General features: G+C 47.6%; 1 protein-coding gene across 1 annotated transcript in view; it reads right to left on the bottom strand.

The window, feature by feature from the left end:
• The window catches only part of chrna2b (cholinergic receptor, nicotinic, alpha 2b (neuronal)), a 29,107-nt gene extending 5,180 nt beyond the window's left edge, over positions 1-23,927 (bottom strand). Inside the window, 5 exon segments of the mRNA XM_080200886.1 lie at positions 3,887-3,996; positions 6,149-6,193; positions 10,417-10,568; positions 20,486-22,104; positions 23,174-23,927. Of these exon segments, the coding sequence (XP_080057012.1) occupies positions 3,887-3,996; positions 6,149-6,193; positions 10,417-10,568; positions 20,486-20,579 (401 nt within the window). The 5' untranslated portion in view covers positions 20,580-22,104; positions 23,174-23,927.
• Between the last annotated feature and the right edge of the window lie 2,825 nt (positions 23,928-26,752).

Here is a 26,752-nt window from a genome sequence, read left to right as displayed (position 1 = left end):
ATAACGCTTAATCCCCTCTCTTATCAAAAATCCATCAACCCGCGTCTTAAAAATATTTAGCGAGGCAGCCTCCACCACTTCAACGGGCAGAGAATTCCAGAGATTCACCATCCTTTGAGTGAAGAAGTTCCTCCTCAACTCCGTTCTAAACCGCCCCCCCTTTATCTTGAGGCTGTGCCCCCTAGTCCTACTGTCTTTTATGAGCGGGAAGAGTCTCTCCACCTCTATCCTATCCATCCCATTCATCATCTTATACGTCTCAATGAGATCTCCCCTCATTCTTCTCAACTCTAACGAGTACAAGCCTAGTTTATTCAGCCTCTCCTCATAGCTCAACCCCCTCAACTCCGGTATCAGCCTAGTAAACTTCCTCTGCACTCCCTCCAAGGCCAAAATATCTTTGCGCAGGTGCGGCGCCCAAAACTGCACACAGTACTCCAGCTGCGGCCTCACAAATGCCCTATACAGCTGCAGCAAGACCTCCCTACTTTTATATTCAATCCCCCTCGCTATGAAGGCCAGCATCCCATTCGCCTTCCTGACCACCTGCTGCACCTGCAAGCTGGGTTTTTGCAACTCATGCACAAGGACCCCGAGGTCCCTCTGCCACCGCCGCCTGCTGCAGTTTTTCGCCTCGTAAGTAATAGTCCTTCCTACCATTATTCCTACCAAAGTGGACCACCTCACACTTGCCAACATTAAATTCCATTTGCCATTTCCTGGCCCATTCGCCCAGCCTATCTAGATCCTTCTGCAGACTCTCCACACCCTCCGCACAATTTGCCGTTCCCCCAATCTTGGTGTCATCAGCAAATTTCGACACCCTACACTCGGTTCCCTCCTCCAGATCATCTATATAAATGGTAAAAAGCTGAGGCCCCAGCACCAACCCCTGGGGCACTCCACTAGTCACCATCCGCCAATCCGAATAGCACCCGTTGACCCCCACTCTCTGCCTCCTATTTGACAACCAATCCTCTATCCACGCTAACACCCTACCCCCAACTCCATGTCCCTCGACCTTCTGCAATAACCTCTTGTGAGGTACTTTGTCAAACGCCTTCTGAAAATCCAGAAAGACCACATCCACCGGCTCTCCTCTATCCACCGCCCTAGACACATCCTCATAGAACTCCAGTAGATTTGTCAGACACGACTTCCCTTTAATGAAACCGTGCTGCGTCTGCTCTATCAAGCAATAAGACAAAGCTGGTACTTTAACTTTCAAATAATGCATGCTTGCTAAATCTAACCTATCCATCTCCCTCGAAGGTGCAGCCCTTGCAGTTTATAGTAATCTGTCTGAATTAATGAACAGTTAGCTTTACATTGATTAAAATGGATAGAACTGAGATGGTCTACTTAGTGAAATAGGTCCGGAGTATTTCGCAAGATGTGCCTCGAGTGAATGTGCTGATCCTCATTTGCAGTTTTCACTGAGTCCAAACTCCAATATCAAAGCTGCTCTCCGCATTTCAGCGAAGATGCACTAACGAGATAAGTAGGTACATAAAAATCAAATTAACTCTTTCAGTCTGTCAAACAGGCACGACATTGCCCACAGAATCAAGAGGGAACCGTTGACTTGCGATTTATTTTTGAGCCGTTCTCAGGATGTGGGCTTTGTGGGGAAGGCAGACTCAATCTCGCAATCCTCCACGCACGTGTCAATTCAGAGACAGGTTAAGTGGAAAGCCACATTGCTGTGGCTCTGGACTCACACAATGACCAGGCTGGCTACAAACAGCAGCTTTGATTCCCAGAGGGACATTAGTGAACCAACTGAGTTTTTAGGAAAATCTAACGGCTTTATGGTTCTATCAAAGAGTCAAATGGACTTGAAATGTTAACCCAGTCTCCAGCATTTTCTGCTTTTAATTTCCGATTTCCAGCATCCACAGTATTTTGTGGTGGTTACATCCCCAGTTTCACTGAGAATAATACGTCCAGAATTTTAAAGAACTTTAGAATTTTCAGACACAATGGGATCTGAACATCCTTTCCCGGGATTATTAATCAGAGCTTCAGGCTGCAGTCAGATAATCCATGAGACATTCTCCTGGGCCAGTGAGGATTGAAATGAAAGAATAATAACAGTTGTCACTTTGGGGCGAGCCCTTGTCAAACAAGAAGCTGTCAGACTCAGCCTTGGATAAGGCATCCACTGCTCAGTGAGTGACAGAGATCCACAGACTCACAACCCTCTGACACTAATACATTTGCACCATCTCCCTGTGAAATCAGAGGTCCCGTATTTTTAAAATGTGTCCCCTAGTTCCAGTCCCTCCCACAAGGGGAAACATTCTCTCAGTCAAGTCCCTTCAGGATCTGATATTTTCAATAAAATCACCTCCCGTTCTTCTAAAATCTAATGGATAGAGTCCAACTTCTCTTCCTTGAACCCTCAGCCAGTGAAAACGGTTTCTCATTGTCTACTTTTTCTGGACCTATTAGAATCTTGTCCACCCCTCTCAATCCTCTCCTCCATCTACTTTACCCAAAGGAAAACAAGCCCAGCTTCTGCAACCCTAACCCTGCTGCTAAAATCCCCTCACCCTGGAGACAATCTGGTAAATCTCCCTCTCGAGGACCTTCACATCTTTCTTGAAGTGTGGTGACGAGAACTGAGTGAAATACTCTAGCTGTGCCCTGACAGCCAACAAAGGTTAAGTCTAAGTTGCTCTCCATTCCACTCAATGCATCCATTCAGGAAACCCAAGGTCCCACATATCCCAGCAACAACCTGCCCTGGTCCCTCCGTGCCAACACAATAGTTAACAAAGCCTATCAAGGTCTTTCTCAGAAGAATAAGGAAATTTGACATGTCTGCTACAACTCTCACCAGCTTTTACAAATGCACCGCAGAAAGCATTCTTTCTGGTTGTATCACAGCTTGGTATGGGCTCCTGCTCTGCCCAAGACGGCAAGGAACTACAAAAAGTTGTGAATGAAGCCCAATCCATTACACAAACCATCCTCTTATCCATTGAGTCTGTCTACACTTCCCGCTGCCTCAACAAAGCAGCCAGCATAGCACAGTGGTTAGCACTGCTGCTTCAGAGCTCCAGGGCCTTGGGTTCAATTCCCGGCTTGGGTCACTGTCTATGTGGAGTTTGCACATTCTCCTCGTGTCTGTGTGGGTTTCCTCCAAGTGCTCCGGTTTCCTCCCACAGTCCAAAGATATGCGCATTAGGTTGACTGGCCATGCTAAAATTGCCCCTTAGTGTCCTGAGATGCGTAGGTTAGAGAGATTAGTGGGCAAAATATGTAGGGATATGGGGGTAGGGCCTGGATGGGATTGTGGTTGGTGCAGACTCGATGGGTGAAAGGGCCTCTTTCTGCACTGTAGGATTCTATGATACTTCTATAATTAAGGACTCCATGCACCCTGGACATTCTCTCTTTCACCTTCTTGCATCGGGAAAAAGATACAAAAGTCTGAGGTCACGTACCAGCTGACTCAAGAACATCTTCTCTGCAGACTTATGAATGGACTTACTTCACACCTTTCTCTACACCCTAGTGATTACTGTAACAAGGCATTCTGCACTCTCTCCTTTCCTCCTCTAAGAACAGTATGTTTTGTCTGTATAGTGCGCAAGAAACTATACTTTTCACATGATAAATCAAGTCAAATAAATCAAATCAAACTTCAATAAACAGTCTCTTAATGTGTCCTGTCATCTTCAAAGATTATTACATACGCACACACACACACACGCACTCACATGCACACACGTGCACCACTCCCTCCAATCCTGCACTCTTTAGAATTGTACCATCAAGGTTAGATTCTTCTCCCTGTTGCTTCTGTGAAAATACATCGCTGTCATTTCTCTGTATTCAATCCCCGAAGAATTTCATCCCTTGAAACTGTGAAACTTACTTGTTGTAAAGGACGATGTCGGGAATCCAGATCATCTCAGAGGGCACGCGGATTGAAGTAACATTGTCAAACTCGACAGGATTCCACGTGAGTTTATAATCACACCATTCCTGTAAAAGACAGCGGGAATCAGGAATTTGTCTGCTGGAATAAGGAGCTGTGACAGTGTGTGAGCAGACTGGAGAGTACGGAGAGTGAAGATTACACACAGGTCCCAAAGAGAACTGACCCTACTGAACCCCTGACCCAGTGATTCCACCCACTTCGAGTGAACCAACATAATTCAATGGCTGTGACAGGAATTAAATTATAATTAACTCGAGAGTTATCTTCACACCAACATTAAATGGAATGTATGGATTCACATCCTCCATCCTGACACTCAACTTCAGGCAGTGCCTCATCCGTTCTGTAAGGTCTGCACCAACAGGTCTATCGCTTCCTCAGAGAAACATCAACGATGTTCCCCAAACCAAAACCAACAGGTCATACAACCTCCAAATATAGAACGAGGCCATTCGGCCCGTCAAGTCTGCACCGACTCTCTGACAGAGCATCTTACTCATGCCTTAGGGCAGCACGGTGACACAGTGGGTACCACTACTGACTCACAGGGGACCCGGGTTCGATTCCCTGCTCGAGTCACTGTCTGTGTGGAGTTTGCACATTCTCCCCGTGTCTGCATGGGTTTCCTCCGGGTGCTCCGGTTTCCTTCCACAATCTGAAAGACTGGTTAGGTGTGTTGGTCATGCTAAATTCTTCCTCAGTGTAACCCAAACAGGCGCCAGATTGTGGCGAGTAGGGGATCTTCACTGTAACTTCATTGCAGCGTTAATGTAAGCCTACTTGTGACTAATAAATAAATAAACAACCCCCCACCCTATCCCCCGTAACTCCATGTGTATACCGCGCTGACCCCCATCTACATATTTTTGGACACTAAGGGGTGATTTATCATGGCTAATCCACCTAACCTGTAGATTAATACTGTAGATTAATACCTGTATATTAATTAACCTGCGGATAAATGTGTAGTCGTCCATTTTGGCAGAACCAACGGGATGAACGAGTACACTATCAAGGGCAGAAGTCTGAGTAGTGTTGAAGAGCAGAAGGATCTAGGGGTCCGGGTCCACAGGACTCTTAAATCGGCCTCGCAGGTGGAGGAGGTGGTCAAGAAGGCGTATGGTGTACTGGCCTTCATTAATCGAGGGATTGAGTTTAGGAGTCGGGAGGTAATGCTGCAACTTTATAAGACCCTTGTCAGGCCTCATTTAGAGTATTGTGCGCAGTTCTGGTTGCCTCACTATAGGAAAGATGTAGAAGCTATTGAGAGGGTACAAAGGAGATTTACAAGGATGTTGCCTGGACTGGGAGGCATGCCTTATGAAGTTAGGTTGAGGGAGCTGGGACTCTTCTCCCTGGAGAGACGAAGGTTGAGAGGCGACCTGATAGAAGTTTATAAAATGTTGAGAGGAATAGATAGGGTGGATTCTCAGAGGCTATTTCCCCGGGTTGAAATGGTTGCTACGAGAGGACACAGATTTAAGGTGCAAGGAGGGAAGTTCAGAAGTGATGTTAGGGGTAAGTTTTTCACTCAGAGGGTGGTGAGTGAATGGAATCGGCTGCCGTCAGTGGTGGTGGAGGCGAACTCGCTGGGGTCTTTTAAAAGACTTCTGGATGAGTATATGGGGTTTAATGGGATTGAGGGTTATAGATAGGTCTGTAGGTTGGTAGGTGTTGATGTGATCGGCGCAACTCGTGGGCCGAAGGGCCTGTTTGTGCTGTAGTGTTCTATGTTCTATTATTGGACTGTGGGAGGAAACTGGCGCACCGGGAGGAAACCCACACAGACACGGGGAGAACATGCAGACTCCACACAGTTACCCAAGCTAAGCATCAAAGCCGGGTCCCTGGCACTGTGAGGCAGCAGAGATAGCCACTGTGTCACCGTGCTGCCTTCCCATCTATCCGGTCTCCAGTCACCCGGGTATTTTGGGTGACTACATGGCCCCGAGGACCTGGAAAGTGTGGTCCTAGCTTGCTGAGTGGTTGGCTAGCTGCCGAATAAACACAAGCAGTGCCTCTGTGTATGCACAGATACCCCGAATGTTTGCCTCCCACCAGCCTGGCTCCACTGAGGCCCTTCGGGGATTGGCCATGGGACACTGCTGTCAGGCTGACCAATGAAAGCTGCGGGAGGAATATTGGCCAACGCCTGGAGTTGGGATCGGGAAGCTTCCCATTACAACAACAACCCACCTGCTTGAGCCAAACATTGATTGTCATCATCTGATTTTTCTCATCCTGTTCCAGAGGGAAAGAAAATAAGAATTAATCACAGCTTCACAACAGAACAATGCACTGGCTGAATGAACCTGTAATATTACAGCAGGCTCGAGGGGCCGAGTGGCCTTCTGCTAACCCCTATGTCCATGTGTTCAGATGTAACATCGGGTCAGGAAATTCCCGAGCTATGTTGGTGAGCAAATCGGAACTCAATGATTTGGACATTGCCCACCCGTTTGGGAATAGTTACCTCGCCTGAAGCTCATCAAGGATTGGTGAACCAACTTACATTTCTGTGGCGCCTGTCACCTCCTCAGAACGTCCAATGTCGCTCACAGTGAAGGACCCTTGAGGAGAGGTCACTGCTGTGGACGATGTGGGGGCTGATTGGTGCACAGCAAGATCCCACAGACAACAACGTGATAATTGTCAGAAAATCTGATTTTTGTGGTGTTTTCTGAGAGATAAAAATATTGGCCAACCCACTGGAGAGAATTCCCATGTCCCTCTTGGAAATATAGTCATGGGGTTGGCCGCGCTGCTGGTTTGAGAGGACAGCGGCAGCAGAGGTGGGAGACGTGTGTAGTTGAATGCTGGTTGCTGTCCATCACTCTCAGAGATGAGGAGACATTTTCTGCTCTAATAATTTGTGACTAAGGGGCACATTTGTTTAATCTGTGCCCTGATGTAATGGGCACCAATCAACCAGTTCAAGCATTTCATTTCTCTTTGTGATATTCTGCAGTCAGAATATCTGTGATGCGTGCTGTCTGCACCAGCCCCCAGCTGATAATTGGAGCGTGAGTAAAGTGCCAATGGATTTCAGTCCTTATTAACTGAGTGAGGAGCAGAGGAAGTTCCTCTATTCGGCACAGATCACACTGGCTGCACCTCTTGCCATTCCCCATCTTCATCCGGATCACAGACACATGAGTGGTTATTCTGGACACAGCCACACCTTCGTCACTATATCATCCTGAACATAAAGGAATGGCACAAATATCTTTCCCAGGACCAATGTGAATTAAAACATGACCCTTGGCCACATCAGCAGATATTTGGAAAGGTGGCCAAAAGTGTGGACAAGGAGATTGATTTTAAGGAGTGGCTGAAATGGGGAGAGTGAGGACGAGCGGTTTGGGGAAGGAATTCCAGGATGTAATATCCAGGAAACTGAAGGCACGGCCACTGATGGAGTGAGTTAAAGCGAGGATGTACAGGAGGTCAGAATTAGAGGAGTACAGTTATCTCCGAGGGTTGAGGGGCTGGGGGAGATTCCAGAATTGGGAAGGTTCAAAAACACAACTGGGAATACCCTGTTCAGGTCCATTTCTACAAAGTCTCATCAAAAATGAAATCTATTCATTTGGGTCCACAATGAATGCAGTTTTTTCTCTGCTCTGCATGATGTTGAATCGCAGTTGATTGTACTTGGAGAAATCGCGGAGGAGCCTGATCTTACAAGACTGGGAGTTGGGGTAGAGCACAAACTGAGTTTTGTTCCTTCCCCTTGTCTCAGAGACAAACCATTGTACAACTGAGAGCAGTGAGAGTGGAACCTGCCTCCAGTGGGTAATCTTATTGTAGTAACACAATATAGAAAGGTCTCCCTCCTCCTGTGGAGACAGGTTTCACTCCCAAACTCTGCAATTTAACACAGAGAATTGTGAAGTGATTCATTTTGGCGGAGAAAACAGTGAGAGACAATTTAAACTAAAGGTAGAATTCTAAAGAGGATGCAGGGGTAGAGGGACAATGCACAAATCGTTAAGGGTGACGGTGCAGATTGAGACAATGGTTCAGGATTCTGGCTTTGTAACTAGGAACAAGATCAAGGAAGTTGTGACAAACTTGTATAAAACACTGGTTCAGCCTCAACTATAACATTCTTTCCAATTCCAGACCAACACTCCAGGAAGGATGTGAAGACGTTAGAGAGGGTGCAGTAAATATTCACGAGAATGGATTCAGGGGTGAGGAACATCACTGACGTAAATAGATTGCAGAATCGGGGATTCCTCAAGAGAAGAGAAGCTGAGAGGAGATTTGATAGAGGCTGGATAGGGAGAAACTGTTCCCGTTTGTGGAAGGATCACGAATGAGAAGGCACAGTTTGTAGTGAATAACAAAGGAAGAAATGGTGACACGAGGAGAGGCTCTTTCACTCAGCAAGTAATCAGGATCTGGAATGTACTGTCTGAGAGTGTGGTGGAGACAGATTCACACAGTGAGTGATTAGGATCTGGAATGTACTATCTGAGAGTGTGGTGGAGACAGATTCATATAGCGAGTGGTTCGGATCTGGAATGTACTGTCTGAGAGTGTGGTGGAGACAGATTCATGCAGTGAGTGGTTAGGATCTGGAATGTACTGTCTGAGAGTGTGGTGGAGACAGATTCGCACAGCGAGTGGTTAGGGTCTGGAAGGGACTGTCTGAGAGTGTGGTGGAGACGGATTCACACAGCGAGTGGTTTGGGTCTGGAAGGGACTGTCTGAGAGTGTGTTGGAGACAGATTCACACAGCGAGTGATTAGGGTCTGAAATACACTGTCTGAGAGTGCGGTGGAGACAGGTTCAATCATAGCTTTCACAAGGAAGCTGGATAATAATGTGGAAAATAAATGACAGGGCCAGATTACAGGAAAAAAGACAGGTGATGCAGTGGGATGAGGTGAATTTCACAAATATCAAAGCTGGCATGGGTAAAATGGTGCTAGTGACATTGTCCTGTTTGCTAAGCTTTCTCTGAACCCTCTCTGCAGCTGTCTCTGTATTTGCCTGTGTGTGTGAGGAGAATGGTTTGTTCAGTGGGTGTGAACAGTGCTTGTGAGAACACCAGTGAGTATCCGGAACTCTCAATCCCTACAACACAGATAACAAGACACAGGTTTGGTTATAAATCATTCAGCCGCTAATCTTTCATCGGCACTCTCCTCAATCTTTAATGTCCTTGTTTGTTGTTTGACTCCTCCATTTCCATCCTAAATATAAACACCCGGCCCAGACTGGGACCTGTCAGCCCAACCACCCGAACCTCTGCTCAGTCCGCACTGACACTCAGTGCCTGAGGTTCAGGCTCCGCTCCAACACCGGCAGATTCTCCTTGGAGAGGTCGCCGTTCATACTGGGGTCTTTGTATACAATCTGGACACTGTTTCCTCTCCGTTCCCATGGAATTCACCCAGTCGACATGGAACGTGGGGAGAGGGAAGGGGCCAGATCAACCCCTTTAACTCCCCGGCAGGTAGCACTGCCTGTGCAGAGAGCACATCACTGCAGTGAATACACTTCGAAAGTCATTCACTGGGGCAAGTTCTTTGGGACATTCTGAGGTTGTGGAAGACATTATAGAAAATCACGGAATGTTAGTTGTCCAGCATGAGGCCATTCGGCTCATTGAGTCTGCATCATCTTCATTCCCAAAAACTAAGTGCAGAACCGCACCCTCGATTTTTCAACTTGCTCACATTGTCCAAAAGGTTCTCCCGAATGCACCTGAATAAGCCTCGTTTCCGACTGAAACTATCCCAATTCGTACTGGGGGAGTTAAAATTCCCAACTATTGCTGTCCTGGAGTTTTTACATTTCTCCGAGATTTGCCCTCGGAATGTTTGGAGGGTCTGAGGAACACTCTCAGTATTGTAACTGCCCCTCTTTTGCCCCCCCAGCTCAACCCATAAGACCTCAGTTCATGTTTCTCCGACACCATCCCTCCTCCCAGCTGGAATTACAACTCCAGCCAAATTCTCCAACCTCTTTACCCCCTCTCCCTGTCCCATCTGAAAATCTGGTAACCAGAAGTATGAAGCTGCTCTTCCAGTCTCTCCTTGTGCTGCGTTGGTGTAATAGATTAATCATTCTGCTACGTTCCTGTCTGTGTCCTCAGCATGTCTGCATCATTTCCTTTACTCGTCGTATTGAAGCTTTTATCCTGAGAACGGACAAACTCTCCTTCGTTTTTCTATCCTTTATTTCATCTGCCTTTCACATTCAGCAGCAATGGTGAGCGGGAGCGATGGTGAACAGGAGAAATAGTGAGCGGGAGCGATGGCGAGGGGGAGTGATAGTGAGTGGCAGCGAGGGTGAGCGGCAGCGAGGGTGAGCGGCAGCGAGGGTGAGCGGCAGTGAGGGTGAGTAGGGTGATGGTGAGTTGGGGCGATGGTGAGTTGGGGCGATGGTGAGTTGGGGCGATGGTGAGTTGGGGCAATGGTGAATGTTAGTGACAGTGAGCTGTATTTTACCACATCGATGAGCTGAGCGATGGAAAGTCCAAAGTTGACAATGACAGCATCTGATGTGTTGGGGACGGGTCGTGTCCATCGATTGTAGCCGGTGAAGAGATGTTTGAAGAGTCGCTCCTCTGCCTGGGAACGAGTCTTCTCCTGACAATAAACTGGAAATGAGAGAGTGAGATGTGAGTGAGATTCAGTGATATTGATTGAAGACATTCTTTGTGGATGGGCGGAGGGGAAACTCCTGTCCCCTTCACTTCCTGTCTGTAATCCGTCACTGAGAAGGAAGTGTGTGCATAAACTGACCAATCAGCAGCAAGCTCTTTGTGGTTTTGAATTTGGGTGATTATTTCTTGATACAATCACCCCAAACCCGGACATTTCACCAATCACTCACCCACACACACCCCCTCACTACCCACACACACTCACCCACACACCAACACACCCATACCCACACACAGACACACTCACCCACACACACTGACACACCCACCCACACACACTGACACACCCATACCCACACACACACCCACACACTCCCACACAAATACACTCACCCACACAAACACCCTCACCCACACACACACACACACACACACCAACACACACACACTCACCCACACAAACACCCTCACCCACACACACACACACACACACACACCCCCACACCGACGCACACACACTCACTCACACTCACACACACTCATACAGACACACACACTCACACACTCACACTCTCACACTCTCACACTCACACCCACACAGACCTGAGGAAAGTACAGTTAAAATGGATAGTGCTCCTTTACCAGTTCCAGAGGGATAAGTTGAGATTGGTTAATGTTGACTCAGGCCCACTGTGGATGCTGCTGTTTCTTGCTGCGTGCTTTCCAGACTGACTGCTGTTTGGAGTGAATCAGATTAATTACCTGATGATAGCTGTGATCACATGTTCAAAGAACAAAGAATACTGCACAGGAAACAGGCCCTTCAGCCCTCCAAGCCTGCGCCGCTCATTGGCCCAACTAGACCATTTGTTTGTATCCCTCCATTCCCAGTCTGTTCATGTGGCTTTCCAGATAAGTCTTAAACGATCCCAGTGCATCTGTCTCCACCACCCTGCTTGGCAGTGCATTCCAGGCCCCCACCACCCTCTGTGTAAAATACATCCCTCTGATATTTGAGTTAAACCTCACCCCCCTCACCTTGAACCTGTGACCCCTCGTGTTCGTCACCTCTGACCTGGGAAAAATCTTCCCACTGTTCACCCTGTCTATACCCTTCATCATTTTATACACCTCTATTAGGTCGCCCCTCATTCTCTGTCTTTCCAGGGAGAACAACCCCAGTTTACCCAATCTCTCCTCATAGCTAAGACCCTCCGTACCAGGCAACATCCTGGTAAACCTTTTCTGCACTCTCTCCAAAGCCTCCACGTCCTTCTGGTAGTGTGGTGACCAGAACTGGACGCAATACTCCAAATGTGGCCTAACCAACGTTCTATATAACTGCAACATCATATGCCAACTTTTATACTCTATGCCCTGTCCAATAAAGGCAAGCATGCCATATGCCTTCTTCACCACCCTCTCCACCTGTGCTGCTACGTTCAAGGATCTGTGGACTTGCCCACCCAGGTCCCTCTGTGTGTCTATACCCCTGATGGTTCTGCCATTTATTGTATAGCTCCTTCCTGCATTAGATCTACCGAAACATGATCAATAATTCTACTGCCCACCCCGACGGATTTAAAATTCAAAGCCCTTGCTGTATGGTGAGGGATGGATGGTGGCCATTCACACCTACTTGTGATTTGATTGGTTTCTCTATGGCTTTTTGTTAAAGTTTTGAGCTCAGGAACAATTTTGAACAATTTACTCCAACATGGACATGGGCATCGCTGGCAGGGCCAGTGTGTTTGATGCCCATCCCTAATTGCTCTTGAGATGAGTGGCTTTGGAGCCTCTTGCCAAGGGCAGTTAAGAGTTACCCACATTGCTGTGGCTCTGAAGTCATGTGTAGGCCACATCGGGTAAGGATGTTAACGACACAGCAATTACATGCTCACCATTACTGGGACTATATGGGAGGCGATGGCCTCGTGGTATTATCGCTGGACTATTAATCCAGAAACTCAACTAATGTTCTGGGGAGCCGGGTTCGAATCCCACCACGGCAGATGGTGGATTGAATTCAATAAAAAATATCTGGAATTAAGAATCTACTGATGACCATGAAACCGTTGTCAATTGTCAGGAAAACTCATCTGGTTCACTTAGTGTCCAACAGGGAAGGAAATCTGCCGTCCTTACCCAGTCTGGCCAACATGTGACTCCAGACCCACAGCAATGTGGTTGACTCTCAACTGCTCTGGGCAACTAGGGTTGGGCAATAAATGCTGGACAGCCAGCGACACCCGTGACACACAAATGAATTTAAAAAAAAGTAACTTTAATTCCAGATTGTTTGATTGAATTTGAATTCTACCATCTGCCGTAGTGGGATTTGAACCTGTGTCCCCAGAGCATTCGCCTGGGTCTCGGGGTTACTTATCCAGTGACATGACCACGACACAAATGGATTCACCTTGGTGTGTCCATCCAAGGGTGACACTCTGCCTCTGGTCACTCGATGTGATTTATGTCGGAGTCTATAAAGAAATTTTAAAGGTCACCTGACCCTCAGTAGGGTCCGTTTTTAAAAGAAGCGGCAATTCCAGAAAATTCTACATTGATGTTCTTTATTTTTTCATGTGATGTGGGCATCGCAGGCTAGACCAGCATTTTTTGCCCACCCAGAATTGCCCTTGAGAAGGTGGTGGTGAGCTGCCATCTTGAACTTGCAGTCACTGGGGTGTAAGTACACCCACAGTGTTGTTAGGGAGAGAGTTCCAGGATTTTGACCCAGCGACAGTGAAGGAACGGCTGATCTATGATCAAGTCAGGAGGGTGAGTGACTTGGAGGGAACCTCCAGGTGGTGATGTTCTTATACGACTCCATCAGAAACCCCTGCTGACTGAGGACACCCCCGATGTTTCAGCGACCTCTGAACTTTGACCCTAGCCTCGGCCTCTCTGCTGGGACCCCCGCTGTCCTCCTCATAACTCCCCAGGCCTTCTCTCCCCTCCCCGAGACCCCTGACACTGAGCTATACCTCAGGTTCTGGGTCTTGGCCTCAGACCTCCAGATGCAGTTCTTCGTCTGACCACCGCAGCGCTGTTGCTGCAGGGATTGGAGAGCTGCCGGCCAACCAGGATGGTCCACAGCTTTCCAAGATGGAGCCTCCACCTGAGTGAGGGGAGGATGAGGGGAGGGGAGGACGAGGGGAGGGAAGTCCCTCCAACTGTCAATCAACCCGTATTTGAGTGGAAAATGGCAGGAGGTCAGCTGGAGTCAGTGATGATGTGTTCAGGCCGGGGAGTCTGTAACTAAGACAAGATGAGGCAGATTTTAAACATTTGATTCATGTCACTGAGTGATCAAGAGTGGAAACCACCACTGATCAAAATAAGTCAAAGAACTGTCTTTATCCAAAGCACAGGTGGAGTGAACAAGCTGTGCTTCCCTGCTGATGCGTGACCTTTGCATTGGGACCCGACCTTTACCTGCCTCCTGTCAACATCCAAGACCCAAAGCTCATTTCAGCAATGTGCGATTGAAGAGGTTGAAGAGGTTAGGATCGTTCTCACTGGAGTCCAGGTGAATGAGGGGGGATCTCATACAGACTTATAAAGCTCCAACAGAACGAAACAGGATAGATGCAGGGAGGATATTCCCATGGTGGGGGAGTCCAGAGCCAGGGGCTCACAGTCTGGGCATTCAGGGTAGACCATTTAGGATGGAGATGAGGAGACATTTCTTCACCCAAAGAGAGGTGATCCTGTGGAATTCATTACCACAAGAAGTAGTTGATGCCAAAACATTGAATGTATTCAAGAGGTGGCTGGATGTAGCATCTGGGGCGAATGGGATCAAAGATTGTGGAGAAAAAGCAGGAATAGGCTATTCGGTTGGATGATCAGACATGAATGGCAGACTGGGCTCGAGGGGCCAAATGGCCTCCTCCTCCTCCTATCTTCAATGTTTCTATGTTACCCTGTCACCCAGTCTGCAGAGAGTGGGCCATCGGGATAAGCCCGGAGCTGGGTGAATCTCAGAGGCAATCGAGGAAAGTCTCTGTGACTGGAGTCAAACAGGGTTAGGTTCCAAACACCTGAAGTGACAAATGGACAGACTCTCTCACACCAGTAAAGAGTTTGGTTCCACCATTAGCATCAGGAAGACCTTGCATGTTGCCATACAGCCGCCTATCAGCATTGACAATGTGTGTGACACTGGAAATTGTTGCTAGCTTCATGTACTGGGACATAGGTAAGGTAGGTAGATAGTTAACATCTTATGCCAAAGGTAGGGGAGTCTAAAACTAGAAGGCATGGGTTTAAGGTGATGGGGAGAGATACAAAAGTGTCCAGAAGGGCAATTTTTCACACAGAGAATGGTGAGTGTCTGGAACGAGCTGCCAGAGGTAGTAGTAGAGGCGGGTACAACTTTGTCTTACAAGTTACATGGGTGAGATAGGTACAGAGGGATATGGGCCGAACGCAGGCAATTGGAACTAGCTTAGTGGTAAAAACTGAGCAGCACGGACAAACTAGGCCAAAGAGCCTGTTTCCATGCTGTAAACCTCTACAATTCTGAAAATTTATATTTTAGCTCCACAATCCCCAACAATCTGTCACTTGATACTGAAATCAGCACACATAGTGCAAAAGTTGCTAGTGTTGCGTCCAAGCTGAGTAAGAGAGTGTGGACCAACAACATCCTGATGAAGAAAACCAAACTGGGAGTTAACCAAGCCTGCTTCCTCAGCACTGAGAGACCTGAACAACATACGCCAGGCAAGAGAAAAGGCTGGACAGTTTCCTCATTCGTTGGCTCAGATATATCCTTCACATCTCTGGGCAGGACAAGGTCACCAACTCTGAGATCCTGGGGCATATTAATTCCATCAGCACAAACTCACTGCTAAGCTAACGATGCCTGCGTTGGCTCAGTCAGGTTTATCAAGTGGATGATGACCATATACTCAAAGACCTTTCGTACTGTGAGTTGGCCATTGAATCATGATCTCTTCAAGGGCACCTCCAAGTGAGATATGAAGATGGCAAACACTGATAACAGGATAAGAGTCACTGCTGGCCGTAGGCTCGGGAAGCTGATTGTTTGGAAGGACACTGGAAGAGCTCAGCACAGACTAAAAGCTCAACTGGTTGAGGAAAGGACCCAAAGGAAGGAGAGGCCAGTGAATCCAAACCAGGCAGCATCCTGGTAAATCTCCTCTGCACTCTCTCCAACGCTTCCACATCCTTCTTATAAGAACATAAGAACATAAGAAATAGGAGCAGGAGTAGGCCATCTAGCCCTTCGAGCCTGCCCCGCCATTCAATAAGATCATGGCTGATCTGTTGTGGCTCAGTTCCACCTTCCCGCCCTCTCCCCATAACCCTTAATCCCCTCTCTTATCAAAAACCCATCAACCCACGTCTTAAAAGTATTTAGTGAGGCAGCCTCCACCACTTCAACGGGCAGAGAATTCCAGAGATTCACCACCCTTTGAGTGAAGAAGTTCCTCCTCAACTCCGTTCTAAACCGCCTCCCCTTTATCTTGAGGCTGTGCCCCCTAGTCCTACTGTCTTTTTTGAGTGGGAAGAGTCTCTCCACCTCTATCCTATCCATCCCATTCATCATCTTATACATCTCAATGAGATCTCCCCTCATTCTTCTAAACTCTAACGAGTACAAGCCCAGTTTATTCAGCCTCTCCTCATAGCTCAACCCCCTCAACTCCGGCATCAGCCTAGTAAACCTCCTCTGCACTCCCTCCAGGGCCAAAATATCCTTGCGCAGGTGCGGCGCCCAAAACTGCACACAGTACTCCAGCTGCGGCCTCACCAATGCCCTATACAGCTGCAGCAAGACCTCCCTACTTTTATATTCAATCCCCCTCGCTATGAAGGCCAGCATCCCATTCGCCTTCCTGACCACCTGCTGCACCTGCAAGCTGGGTTTTTGCGACTCATGCACAAGGACCCCGAGGTCCCTCTGCACCGTCGCCTGCTGCAGTTTTTCGCCACGTAAGTAATAGTCCTTCCTACCATTATTCCTACCAAAGTGGACCACCTCACACTTGCCAACATTATATGACCAGAACTGCACACAATATTCCAAATGTGGTCTCACTAAAGTCCGGTATAGCTGCAGCATAACCCCACGGCTCTTAAACTCAAACCCCCTGTTGATAAACACTAACACACTATAAGTCTTCTTCATGGCTCTATCCACTTGTGTGTCAACCTTCAGAGATCTGTGGATATGAACCCCAAGATCTCTCTGTTCCTCCACATTCCTCAGAATCCTGCCATTGACCCTGTAATCCGCATTCAAGTTTGTCCTACCAAAATAAATCACCTCGCACTAATCAGGGTTAAGCTCCATCTGCCACTTTTCAGCCCAGCTCTGCATCCTATCAATGTCTCTTTGCAGCCTACAATCCTGTCTTGAAGAATCCTCTCCAATAATTTCCCTACCACTGATGTAAGGCTCACCAGCCTGTAATTACCTGGATTATTCTTGCTTCCCTTTTTAAACAAAGGGACAACATTGATTATTCTCCAATTCTCTAGGACCTCTTCTGTGACGATACAAAGATTTCTCTCAAGGTCCCAGCAATTTCCTCCCTTGCCTCTCTCGGTATTCAGGACCCATCAGCCTTGGGGATTTGTCCACATCGATATTTCTCAAGAACCCCAGTACCTCCTCCTTCTTGATCTCAACATGACTCAAACTATCAACACATCCTTCCACCTGTGAGATTTACACATCTCAGAACTGGCTGAATGATAGGAAACAGTGAGCAATGGTTAATGGATTTTTTTTGTGGGTTGGATATTTAAGGTGGCGTTCCCCAGGGGTTGGTATTGGGACAATGAAACATTCCTGTGTGTAGGGGACAATTTCAGAGTCTGTGGGTGACCCAAAACTTGAAGGTATCATAAACTGTGAAGAGGAGAGTGCAAAACTTTAAAAGGACAGAGACGTGTAGGTGAAGTGGGCGGATAGGTGGCAGATGAAGTTCAATGTGGAGAAGTGTGAGATGATGTATTTTGCTAGGAAGAACATGGAAACAAAATGAAATGAAGGGTGCAATTCGAAAGGAGCGCAGGAGCAGAGAAACTGGGGTGTTTAGACTATTAAAAGTGGCAGGACAGGTGGAGAGAGCAGTTAATAATGCATTTAATATTTGGGGCTTTATTAATAGGAGCATAGAGTAAGAGCAAGGAGAGGTTGGAACTGTCGGAGAGAAGGATGTTGAGAGGAGATTTGATTGAAATGTTCAAAATCATGAGGGTGGAGAGAGAGAGAGACATTGTTCCCACTCATAAAAGGATCAAGAACGAGAGGGAACAGATTGAAAGTGATCTGTGAAAGAACCAAATGTGATGTTAAAAAGAAAGTGTTTCACAGAGTAAATATTGGGGTCTGCGATGCACTGGGTAATGACACTAAATCATGATGCTCATTTGGAGAAGCAGTGCAGACACAAGGAGCCAAATGGCCTCCTCCTGTGCTGTAACAATTCTCTAATTCTATAATTAATGCATTTGTAGTTCCCCTCTTTGCTTATCTCCCTCACTCACCAATCTCCCTGCTTCAACGCTCTGCCGATAGGCAGGACTCAGTATTGTATTTATGTCCTCGGAAAGATAACAGTGAGTCATTTCTACCGAGCATCAGAAACAGGTTAATCTAACTATCTAATTAACCCACTACAGCTGCTCTCAGAGAGAGCTTGTGTTTCCCTGTTTAAAACTGGAAGAAAATTAACTTACCTCTTAATTTACAGTCATCTTTTGTTAATTGCTAAATGTAAACAGAATTTAGACTTTAGAGAGGGAGAGATTAACCCCTTAAATCCCCTAATTCACCAATTTCCCAGCTCCAACGATGTGTGGCATTAGCAAGTGCTATTGTAGCATGATGTTCCCGAGCCCCGGAGTATTAACAATGCAGTCACATGGCTGAAACTAGCTGGCCGGGAACATCTCTATCAAATCTCCTCTCAGCTTTCTTCTCTCCAAAGAGAACAGTTTCAACCTCTCCAATCTATCTTCATTGCTCATACCCTGGAACCAGTCGTATAAACCTCTTCTGCACTCTGTCCAACGTGTTCACATCCTTTCTATAGTGTGGCACCCAGAACTGTGCACAATATTCCAGCTGAGGTCTAACTGGTGTCTTGTTGAAGTTCAGCATTAGCTCCTAGCACTTGTACTCTGTGCCCCTATTAATAAAACTGAGAATAAAACCTGAACAAATTAAATCTGTGGGTGTGGAACACAGAAGTGACATCAAGAAGTAGGCTGCAGAATGTAGAATCCCTGCAGCGCAGAAAGAGGCCATTCAGCCCATCGAGTCTGCACCGACCACAATTCCACCCAGGTCCTATCCCCATATCCCTACATATTTACCCACTAATCTCTCTAACCTTTGCATGTCAGGACAACTTTAGCATGGCCAACTAACCTAACCCGCACATCTTTAGACTGTGGGAGGAAACCCACACAGACACGAGGAGAATGTGCAAACTCCACACAGACAGTGACCCAAGCTAGGAATCGAACCCCGGTCCCTGGAGCTGTGAGGGAGCTGTGCTAACCACTGTGCTACTGTGCCACCCCCAGTGTAACATCGCCTCTCTGCTTCCCTGACATTTTTAAATTTAGGACTCTATCTCTGTTACTTTTTGGAAAACATCACAGAGTTGGAGAATCTGAATGGAAGGGAGATTCAAGTATCCACTTCAGTAAAAGGCGGATCACAGTTTAGGAGGAGTCTCTCTCTCCAAAAAAAACAACAGCTTACATTGACTGCAACATAGAAGGAACAGCGAAACTTATTTCTTATTCCAAGTCCATCTGAGCACCAGCCTCCTGACTACAGACTTTTCAACTCCTGTCTACACTTCCCTCTGCCTTGGAAAAGCAGCCAGCGTAATCAAGGACCCCGTGCACCCTGGACATTCTCTCTTCCATCCTCTTCTATCAGAAAAAAGATACAAAAGTCTGAGGTCACGTACTAACCGACTCAAAAACAGCTTCTTCCCTGCTGCCATCAGATTTTTGAATGGACCTACCTCGCACTAAGTCGATCTTTCCCTACACCCTGGCTGAGATTGTAACACTACACTCTGCGCTCTCTCATTTCCTTCTCTATGAACAGTATGCTCGGTCTGCGTAGTGCGCAAGAAACAATAATTTTCATTGTATGCTAATACAGGTGACAATAATAAATCAAATCAAATCATGAAAATCCTTTGTTTCTGGAAGACCAGCTAAACTATCGACACAGCCACTAAAATATCAGGGCTGCATCAATATAGAGTTAGATTTATAATTAAGATTGTTACTACATCTGTAAATAATCTTGTGTGCGTGTGGTGTGTGTGAGATGAGTGATTGAGAGGTTGTGTTTTAAACATCCAGGTGGTAACAGTTCACCTTCATTGTTAAAAGATCTCTGGAAAGCCAGATGCTGGAATGTGTTATAAACTGGTAAATCCCTCACAAAGAGAGTTCTCACACATCTGACACACACACACACACATCCTGATTACAGACTGAAGGCGCCGCACTAATTCAGTCTGTCACAGAGCTTACTTCGAAAGACAATGAAAAAACTCCACTGAGAGTCAGTTCAATATCGAGCCAATACTTACAGAGAATTAAATCAAATTTCCCACAGGATTTCCCCTGGATTTATAATCAAATCCCGGACCTTTTAACACACAGAAAAAGGCCATTCAGCCTATCATGTCAGTGTTGTGTTTCCCCCACCTGTTCCCCCTCGAATTGAACATCAGGGGAATTGACCAAGTGCTAGAACAAGTGCACATGTTGGGCTGAATGGCCTTTTTCCTGAGTGGTAAATTTTCTACTGTGAGATATTGCTCAATGGAATGTGAGTGTCAGCCAACAAAGAGGAGACACCTCAAAATAGGGGTTGCAAAAAGTTTACTTACTGTTTCTGCTGAGTAAGGTGAAGAAGGCGAGGAGACAGCAGCTTCGGAAAAATCGGCTTTCCATGGGGAAAATACAAAATATTCCCATCTTCATGCTTTCAACAAGATTTTAAAAATTTCCCTATCTCCATCAAGAAAACATTCCGGGGATCCTCGCTTGTAGAGCTGTTGTTTAGAGCTGCATCGGGTCCACAATTCTCACTGCTCTGAGTTCAGGATTTCTCACTGCTCCTGGTTCACGATTCTCGCTGCTCCTGGTTCACGATTCTCGCTGCTCCTGGTTCACGATTCTCACTACACTGGGTTCAGGATTCTAACTGCTCTGGGTTAACGATTCTCACTGTCCCGGATTCACGATTCTCACTGTCCCGGATTCACGATTCTCACTGTCCCGGATTCACGATTCTCACTGTCCCGGATTCACGATTCTCACTGTCCCGGATTCACGATCCTCACTGCTCTGGGTTCACGATCTTCACTGCTCTGGGTTCACGATTCTCACTGCTCTGGGTTCACGATTCTCACTGCTCCAGATTCACGATTCTCACTGCTCCAGGTTCTCAATTCTCATTGCTTTGGGTTCACAATTCTCACTGCTCTGGGTTCACGATTCTCACTGCTCTGGGTCCACGATTCTCACTGCTCTGGGTCCACAATTCTCACTGCTCCGGGTTCACGATTCTCACTGCTCTGGGTTCACAGTTCTCACTGCTCTGGGTTCACGATTCTCACTGCTCCAGGTTCATGATTCTCACTGCTCCGGGTTCATGATTCTCACTGCTCTGGGTCCACAATTCTCACTGCTCTGGGTCCACAATTCTCACTGCTCTGGGTCCACAATTCTCACTGCTCTGGGTTCCCGATTCTCACTGCTCTGGGTTCCCGATTCTCACTGCTCTGGGTTCCCGATTCTCACTGCTCTGGGTTAACGATTCTCACTGCTCTGGGTCCACAATTCTCACTGCTCTGGGGTCCTGATTCTCACTGCTCTGGGTTAACGATTCTCACTGCTCTGGGTCCACAATTCTCACTGCTCTGGGTCCACAATTCTCACTGCTCTGGGTCCACAATTCTCACTGCTCTGGGGTCCCGATTCTCACTGCTCTGGGTTCCCGATTCTCACTGCTCTGGGTTAACGATTCTCACTGTTCTGGGTCCACAATTCTCACTGCTCTGGGGTCCCGATTCTCACTGCTCTGGGTTCCCGATTCTCACTGCTCTGGGTTAACGATTCTCACTGCTCTGGGTCCACAATTCTCACTGCTCTGGGTCCACAATTCTCACTGCTCTGGGGTCCCGATTCTCACTGCTCTGGGTTAACGATTCTCACTGCTCTGGGTTAACGATTCTCACTGCTCTGGGTCCACAATTCTCACTGTTCTGGGTTCACGATTCTCACTGCTCCGGGTCCACAATTCTCACTGCTCCAGGTCCACAATTCTCACTGCTCTGGGTTCACGATTCTCATTGCTCCAGGTTCCTAATTCTCACTGCTCATTCTCTTGTGCAGTTCAGATCCTCGGCTCTGATTAAATTTCAAGCGTCAGGCACTAACAAGCGATCCTGTGAAGGAGAAAAAGGTGCTCCTGAATGAATAATTCCTCTCTGATTGTATTTTCCTGTAATAAAACAGAGTGCTCATCAGGCAATGCCTCTCCAATCAAGCAAAGTAAAAGACAGTGTCCAAACTCTGGGCCACCACAATCTCAGTGTGTGGAAATCAGGCCAAGGCAAGATCTAAATAAAGCAACCCTCTCTGCTCCCGTTCAACAGGTTTCATTTAAACCCACTTCCTGGCAAAAAAAATGCTTGGTTTTAAATCTAAGAGCGTTCTCAAAGGGAGAGTGTCCCGGCCCCAGTGAGAAGGGATGTGCGGGGAGAAACGTGGATTATTGTATTTCAGTCTAAGATGATTTGGAGAAAATATTGGATTCCTTTCCCAAGTCTGTCCCACCTTTCCCACATCTTAATGTTGTCAACTGTTCAACTGGGAAAGTTTTGTTTCGTGTAGGACCAATCCCCAACACCACAGTCAGGAGAGAGAACAGAGATCTTGACTCACTCTCACACACACACTCTCACACACACACTCTCTCACACACACACTCTCTCACACACACACTCTCTCACACACACACTCTCTCACACACACTCTCACACACTGGGTTAGAGAGGCGATGTTACCCCCGATATTCACTGAGCTGGGAATTCTCTGGGTTGCTCTCGATTCACTGGGTGCTGTCAGGATGTGAGTGAGGGAGTTCGCCATTGACTCTGAACCATGTTTCTGAAAGCTGATGCGGACAGATAATAAATAATTCACTGATTCGTACCCGAGCATGTGGAATTTGGTGGATAAAAGGGCCAGTGAATAATTGAACTGGCAGCAGCAAAGCTCCGGAAACCCACTTCAAAATTCCCTGGAAAACCTGCTCAGATTGTGCTTGGGTTGGGGGCAGGGGGGTTTGGTGACTGGGAACATCGACAGGGCTCAGGAATCTTCATGACAATCTCAATGGCCCAATTATCAATTCCAGCATTGAAACTGGGCATCTGGTCAAACTAGCCCCCCCCCTACCCCCCCACTGCCCTCCCCACCCCCCCCCCACTCCCACCCCGCACCACCCCTGCCCCCGCCCTTCACCCTCTGCACTCAATCACCCAGCTGGGATCCAGTATAAACCTTACCCTGAAACACCAAGTTCACCCCTCCACATGGAGAGTAACCCTCAACACTCCCCACTGCTCACTAACTTCACTGGCATCACTGCGATATATCACCTTTCCTCTGATTGGCACTATTCTTGATACAACTCAATAAAATAATCACATTAAACCAGCCCCTGTACTGTCCTGGATTGGAGGAAGTCATATTCACCAGAGAGAGAAAGAGAAATAGTGATAGAGTGAGGGTGAAAGAGAGAGAGAGAGATGGACTGTGAGAGTGGGAGAGGGAGAGTGAGTGAGAGAGAAGTGGTCAGAGTAGGAGAGAGAGATAAACAGTGATAGAGTGAGGGTGAAAGAGAGAGAGAGAGATGGACTGTGAGAGTGGGAGAGGGAGAGTGAGTAAGAGAGAAGTGGTCAGAGTGGGAGAGAGAGATAAACTGTGATAGAGTGAGGCTGAAAGAGAGGGAGATGGACTTAGAGATTGGGAGAGAGTGAAATAGAGAGAGTGGGAAGGAGAATGTGAAAGAGAAAGATGGACCGAGAGGGTGAGAGGATTGAACGGCGAGAATGTCGGAGAGAGTGAGAGAGATAAACAGAAGGAATGAGAGAGATGGGCAGAGTTGAAGAAGGGGAAAGAGGGAAATGAAGGGGGGAGAGAGAATGGGAGAGGGGGAAAGACAGAGAGTGGGAGTGGGACAGGGGGAGAGAGGGAGAAGGAGAAGGGGAGAAGCGGAAGGGGAGGGAGAGAGGGAGAGAGTGGGAGGGAGAGACGGGGTGGGAGAGAGGGGGAGGGAGAGAGGGGGTGGGAGAGAAGGGGAGGGAGAGAGGGGGAGGGAGAGAGGGGGTGGGAGAGAAGGGGACGGAGAGAGGGGGACGGAGAGGAGGAGGGAGGGAGAGAGGGAGAGAGGAGGAGGGAGGGAGAGAGGGGGAGAGGAGGAGGGAGGGAGAGAGGGGGAGAGGAGGAGGGAGGGAGAAAGGGGAAGAGAGGGGGAGAGAGGGGGAAGAGGAGAGGGGGAGGGGGAATGGGGTAGGGAGGAGGGGGGAGGGAGAACAGAGAGGGGAGGGGAAGGGAAGGGGAAAGGGGGAGGAGGGAAGAGGAGAGGGGAAGGAGAGGAGTAGAGAGGAGAGACGTGATAGGGGGGAGAGGTAGAGAGGGGCAGGGGAGGAATGGGGGAGGGATAGAAGGGGAGGGTTAGAGATGGAGGGGAGTGACAGAGGGGGGAGGGTAAGGGATAGAGGGGATGGGGTAGGGGTAGGGGAAGGTGGAGGGGGTAGAGGGGGAGGGGTAGGGTTAGAGGGGGTAGAGAGTGAGGGGGAAGAGGCAAAGAGGAGGACAGAGTGAGTGGGAGATGGAGAGGGTGAGTGGGAATATGTTGGGCAGTTTGACATTAGGGGCTGCCAGGAGCGCACAGACACACACACAGACACACACACACAGGCACAGACGCACACACACAGACACACAGCCACAGACACACACACACAGACACACAGGCACTAACCCCGGGATTGCAGCTCTGGGTGTCGGGCAGAGCTCTGTTCCACAGCCCGGAGCAGCTCCACATTCCCGGTCGCTGCGCTGTGGAATGGGGCGGATTCCCAGCCGCTGTGAAGACTCCTGTCCCTGTGTGAGACACTCCGGGATGCTGAGTGTTCAGGGAGGATCAGGAGCCGCTGCTCCTGTCCACATGCTGACTGATACACACTCAGCACTCTGCCACAGGCTCTCACACTCACCCAGCCTTCCACACACTGCCCCAATATTCACCCACATTAACTACCAGACAACTGGAGAGAAAACAAAACTGTCTCAGTCAGGAGTATATGAATATGAGTGTGTCCGTGTGTATGTGACTGTGTGTGTGTGTCAGTGTGTCGGCAAATGTACCTGGCATTGGATCAGGACTGTTCAAATTGCACCTGAAATCTAAATGTGATTGCCTATTTGTGTCTGTGAGTGTGTATGTGTGACTGTATGTGTCTGTGTGTGTCTAACAGTTGTCTAAGTGACTGTGTGTGTGCGAGTGTGTGTATAACAGTTTATTTGGCTGATTGTCCCCTTGCTGTGTTTATGCAGTATGTAAAGAGCAAATATTATCTAACCCCGTGCTGTACCTGTCCTGGGAGTGTTTGATGGGGACAGTGTAGAGGGAGCTTTACTCTGTATCTAACCCCGTGCTGTACCTGTCCTGGGAGTGTTTGATGGGGACAGTGTAGAGGGAGCTTTACTCTGTATCTAACCCCATGCTGTACCTGTCCTGGGAGTGTTTGATGGGGACAGGGTAGAGGGAGCTTTACTCTGTATCTAACCCCATGCTGTACCTGTCCTGGGAGTGTTTGATGGGGGACAGTGTAGAGGGAGCTTTACTCTGTATCTAACCCCATGCTGTACCTGTCCTGGGAGTGTTTGATGGGGACATAGGATTGAAGTGGGGTTTTGGCTGCAGAACATTATAAAATGTCCTTGATGTTGAAAGCTGTTTCTCTTGAACATTAGGGCCTCTGGGCATTAGCGCATGACAAGTATTAATTGAAGAGGTATGTTATTTGATATTTATTATTCTCAATGAAACAGCACTATGTCAGATGGTGGTCATGCAATGTATTAAATAAAAAGTTAGCGATAGAGTTATGAGCGTTTTCCAGTCAGACCATCAATAATAAACTCAGAGAGCAGTCGCTGAGGTTTGTAATCATCTGCCGTTGCAACATGATCAGATTTATATCAGATACTCACCTTGGCACGGTTACTGGGTTACTCACTGCAGACTCATGTGTGGCTAGTGTGTGATTGGAGATTTGTAAAGGTGGAAAATAATCATTGGCCAATCACAGTTCCATGTGGTAATGGCTTATCCAATGACAACTGAACATTGATCGCAGGTCTGTCTGTTGGCAGTTTACCCAATCACAGCTCACAATCGCCAACCCAATCCCCATTGGATTCCATTGCTCTTGGTTATAGAGGTCGTAGAGTCATACAGGTTTACAGCATGGGAACAGGCCCTTTGGCCCAACTTGTCCATGCCATCCTTTTTTTTGTTAAAATCCCTAAACTAATCCCAATTGCCCGCATTTGTCCCATATCCCTCTATACCCACCGTACCCATGTACTATCTAAATGCTTTTCAAAAGATAAAATTGTACCCACCTCTGCTACTACCTCTGGCAGCTTGTTCCAGACATTCACCACCCTCTGTGAAAAAAGTGCCCCTCTGGACACTTTTGTATCTCTCCCTTTAAACCTATCCCCTCTAATTTTAAACTTCCCTACCTCTGGGAAAAGATATTGACTATCTACCTTGTCTGTGCCCCTCATTATTTTATACACCTTTATAAGGTCATCCCTCAGCCTCCTATGCTCCAGAGAAAAAAGTCCCTCTCCTTATAACTCAAACCATCAAGTCCCGGTAGAGTCCTAGTAAATCTTTTCTGCACTCCTTCTAGTTTAATAATATCCTTTCTTTAATAGGGTGACCAGAATTGCACACAGTATTCCAAATGTGGTCTTCCCAACACTCCAACAAGATGTCCCAACTCCTGCATTCAATGTTCTGACCAATGAAACGAAGCATGCTGAATGCCTTCATCACCACTCTG

This window comes from Carcharhinus amblyrhynchos, chromosome 12 (genome assembly GCF_965287045.1).
Source record: "Carcharhinus amblyrhynchos chromosome 12, sCarAmb.v2.hapA, whole genome shotgun sequence".
In the NCBI taxonomy this organism is placed as follows: Eukaryota; Metazoa; Chordata; class Chondrichthyes; order Carcharhiniformes; family Carcharhinidae; genus Carcharhinus; species Carcharhinus amblyrhynchos.
This window is presented reverse-complemented; position numbering and strand designations above follow the sequence as displayed.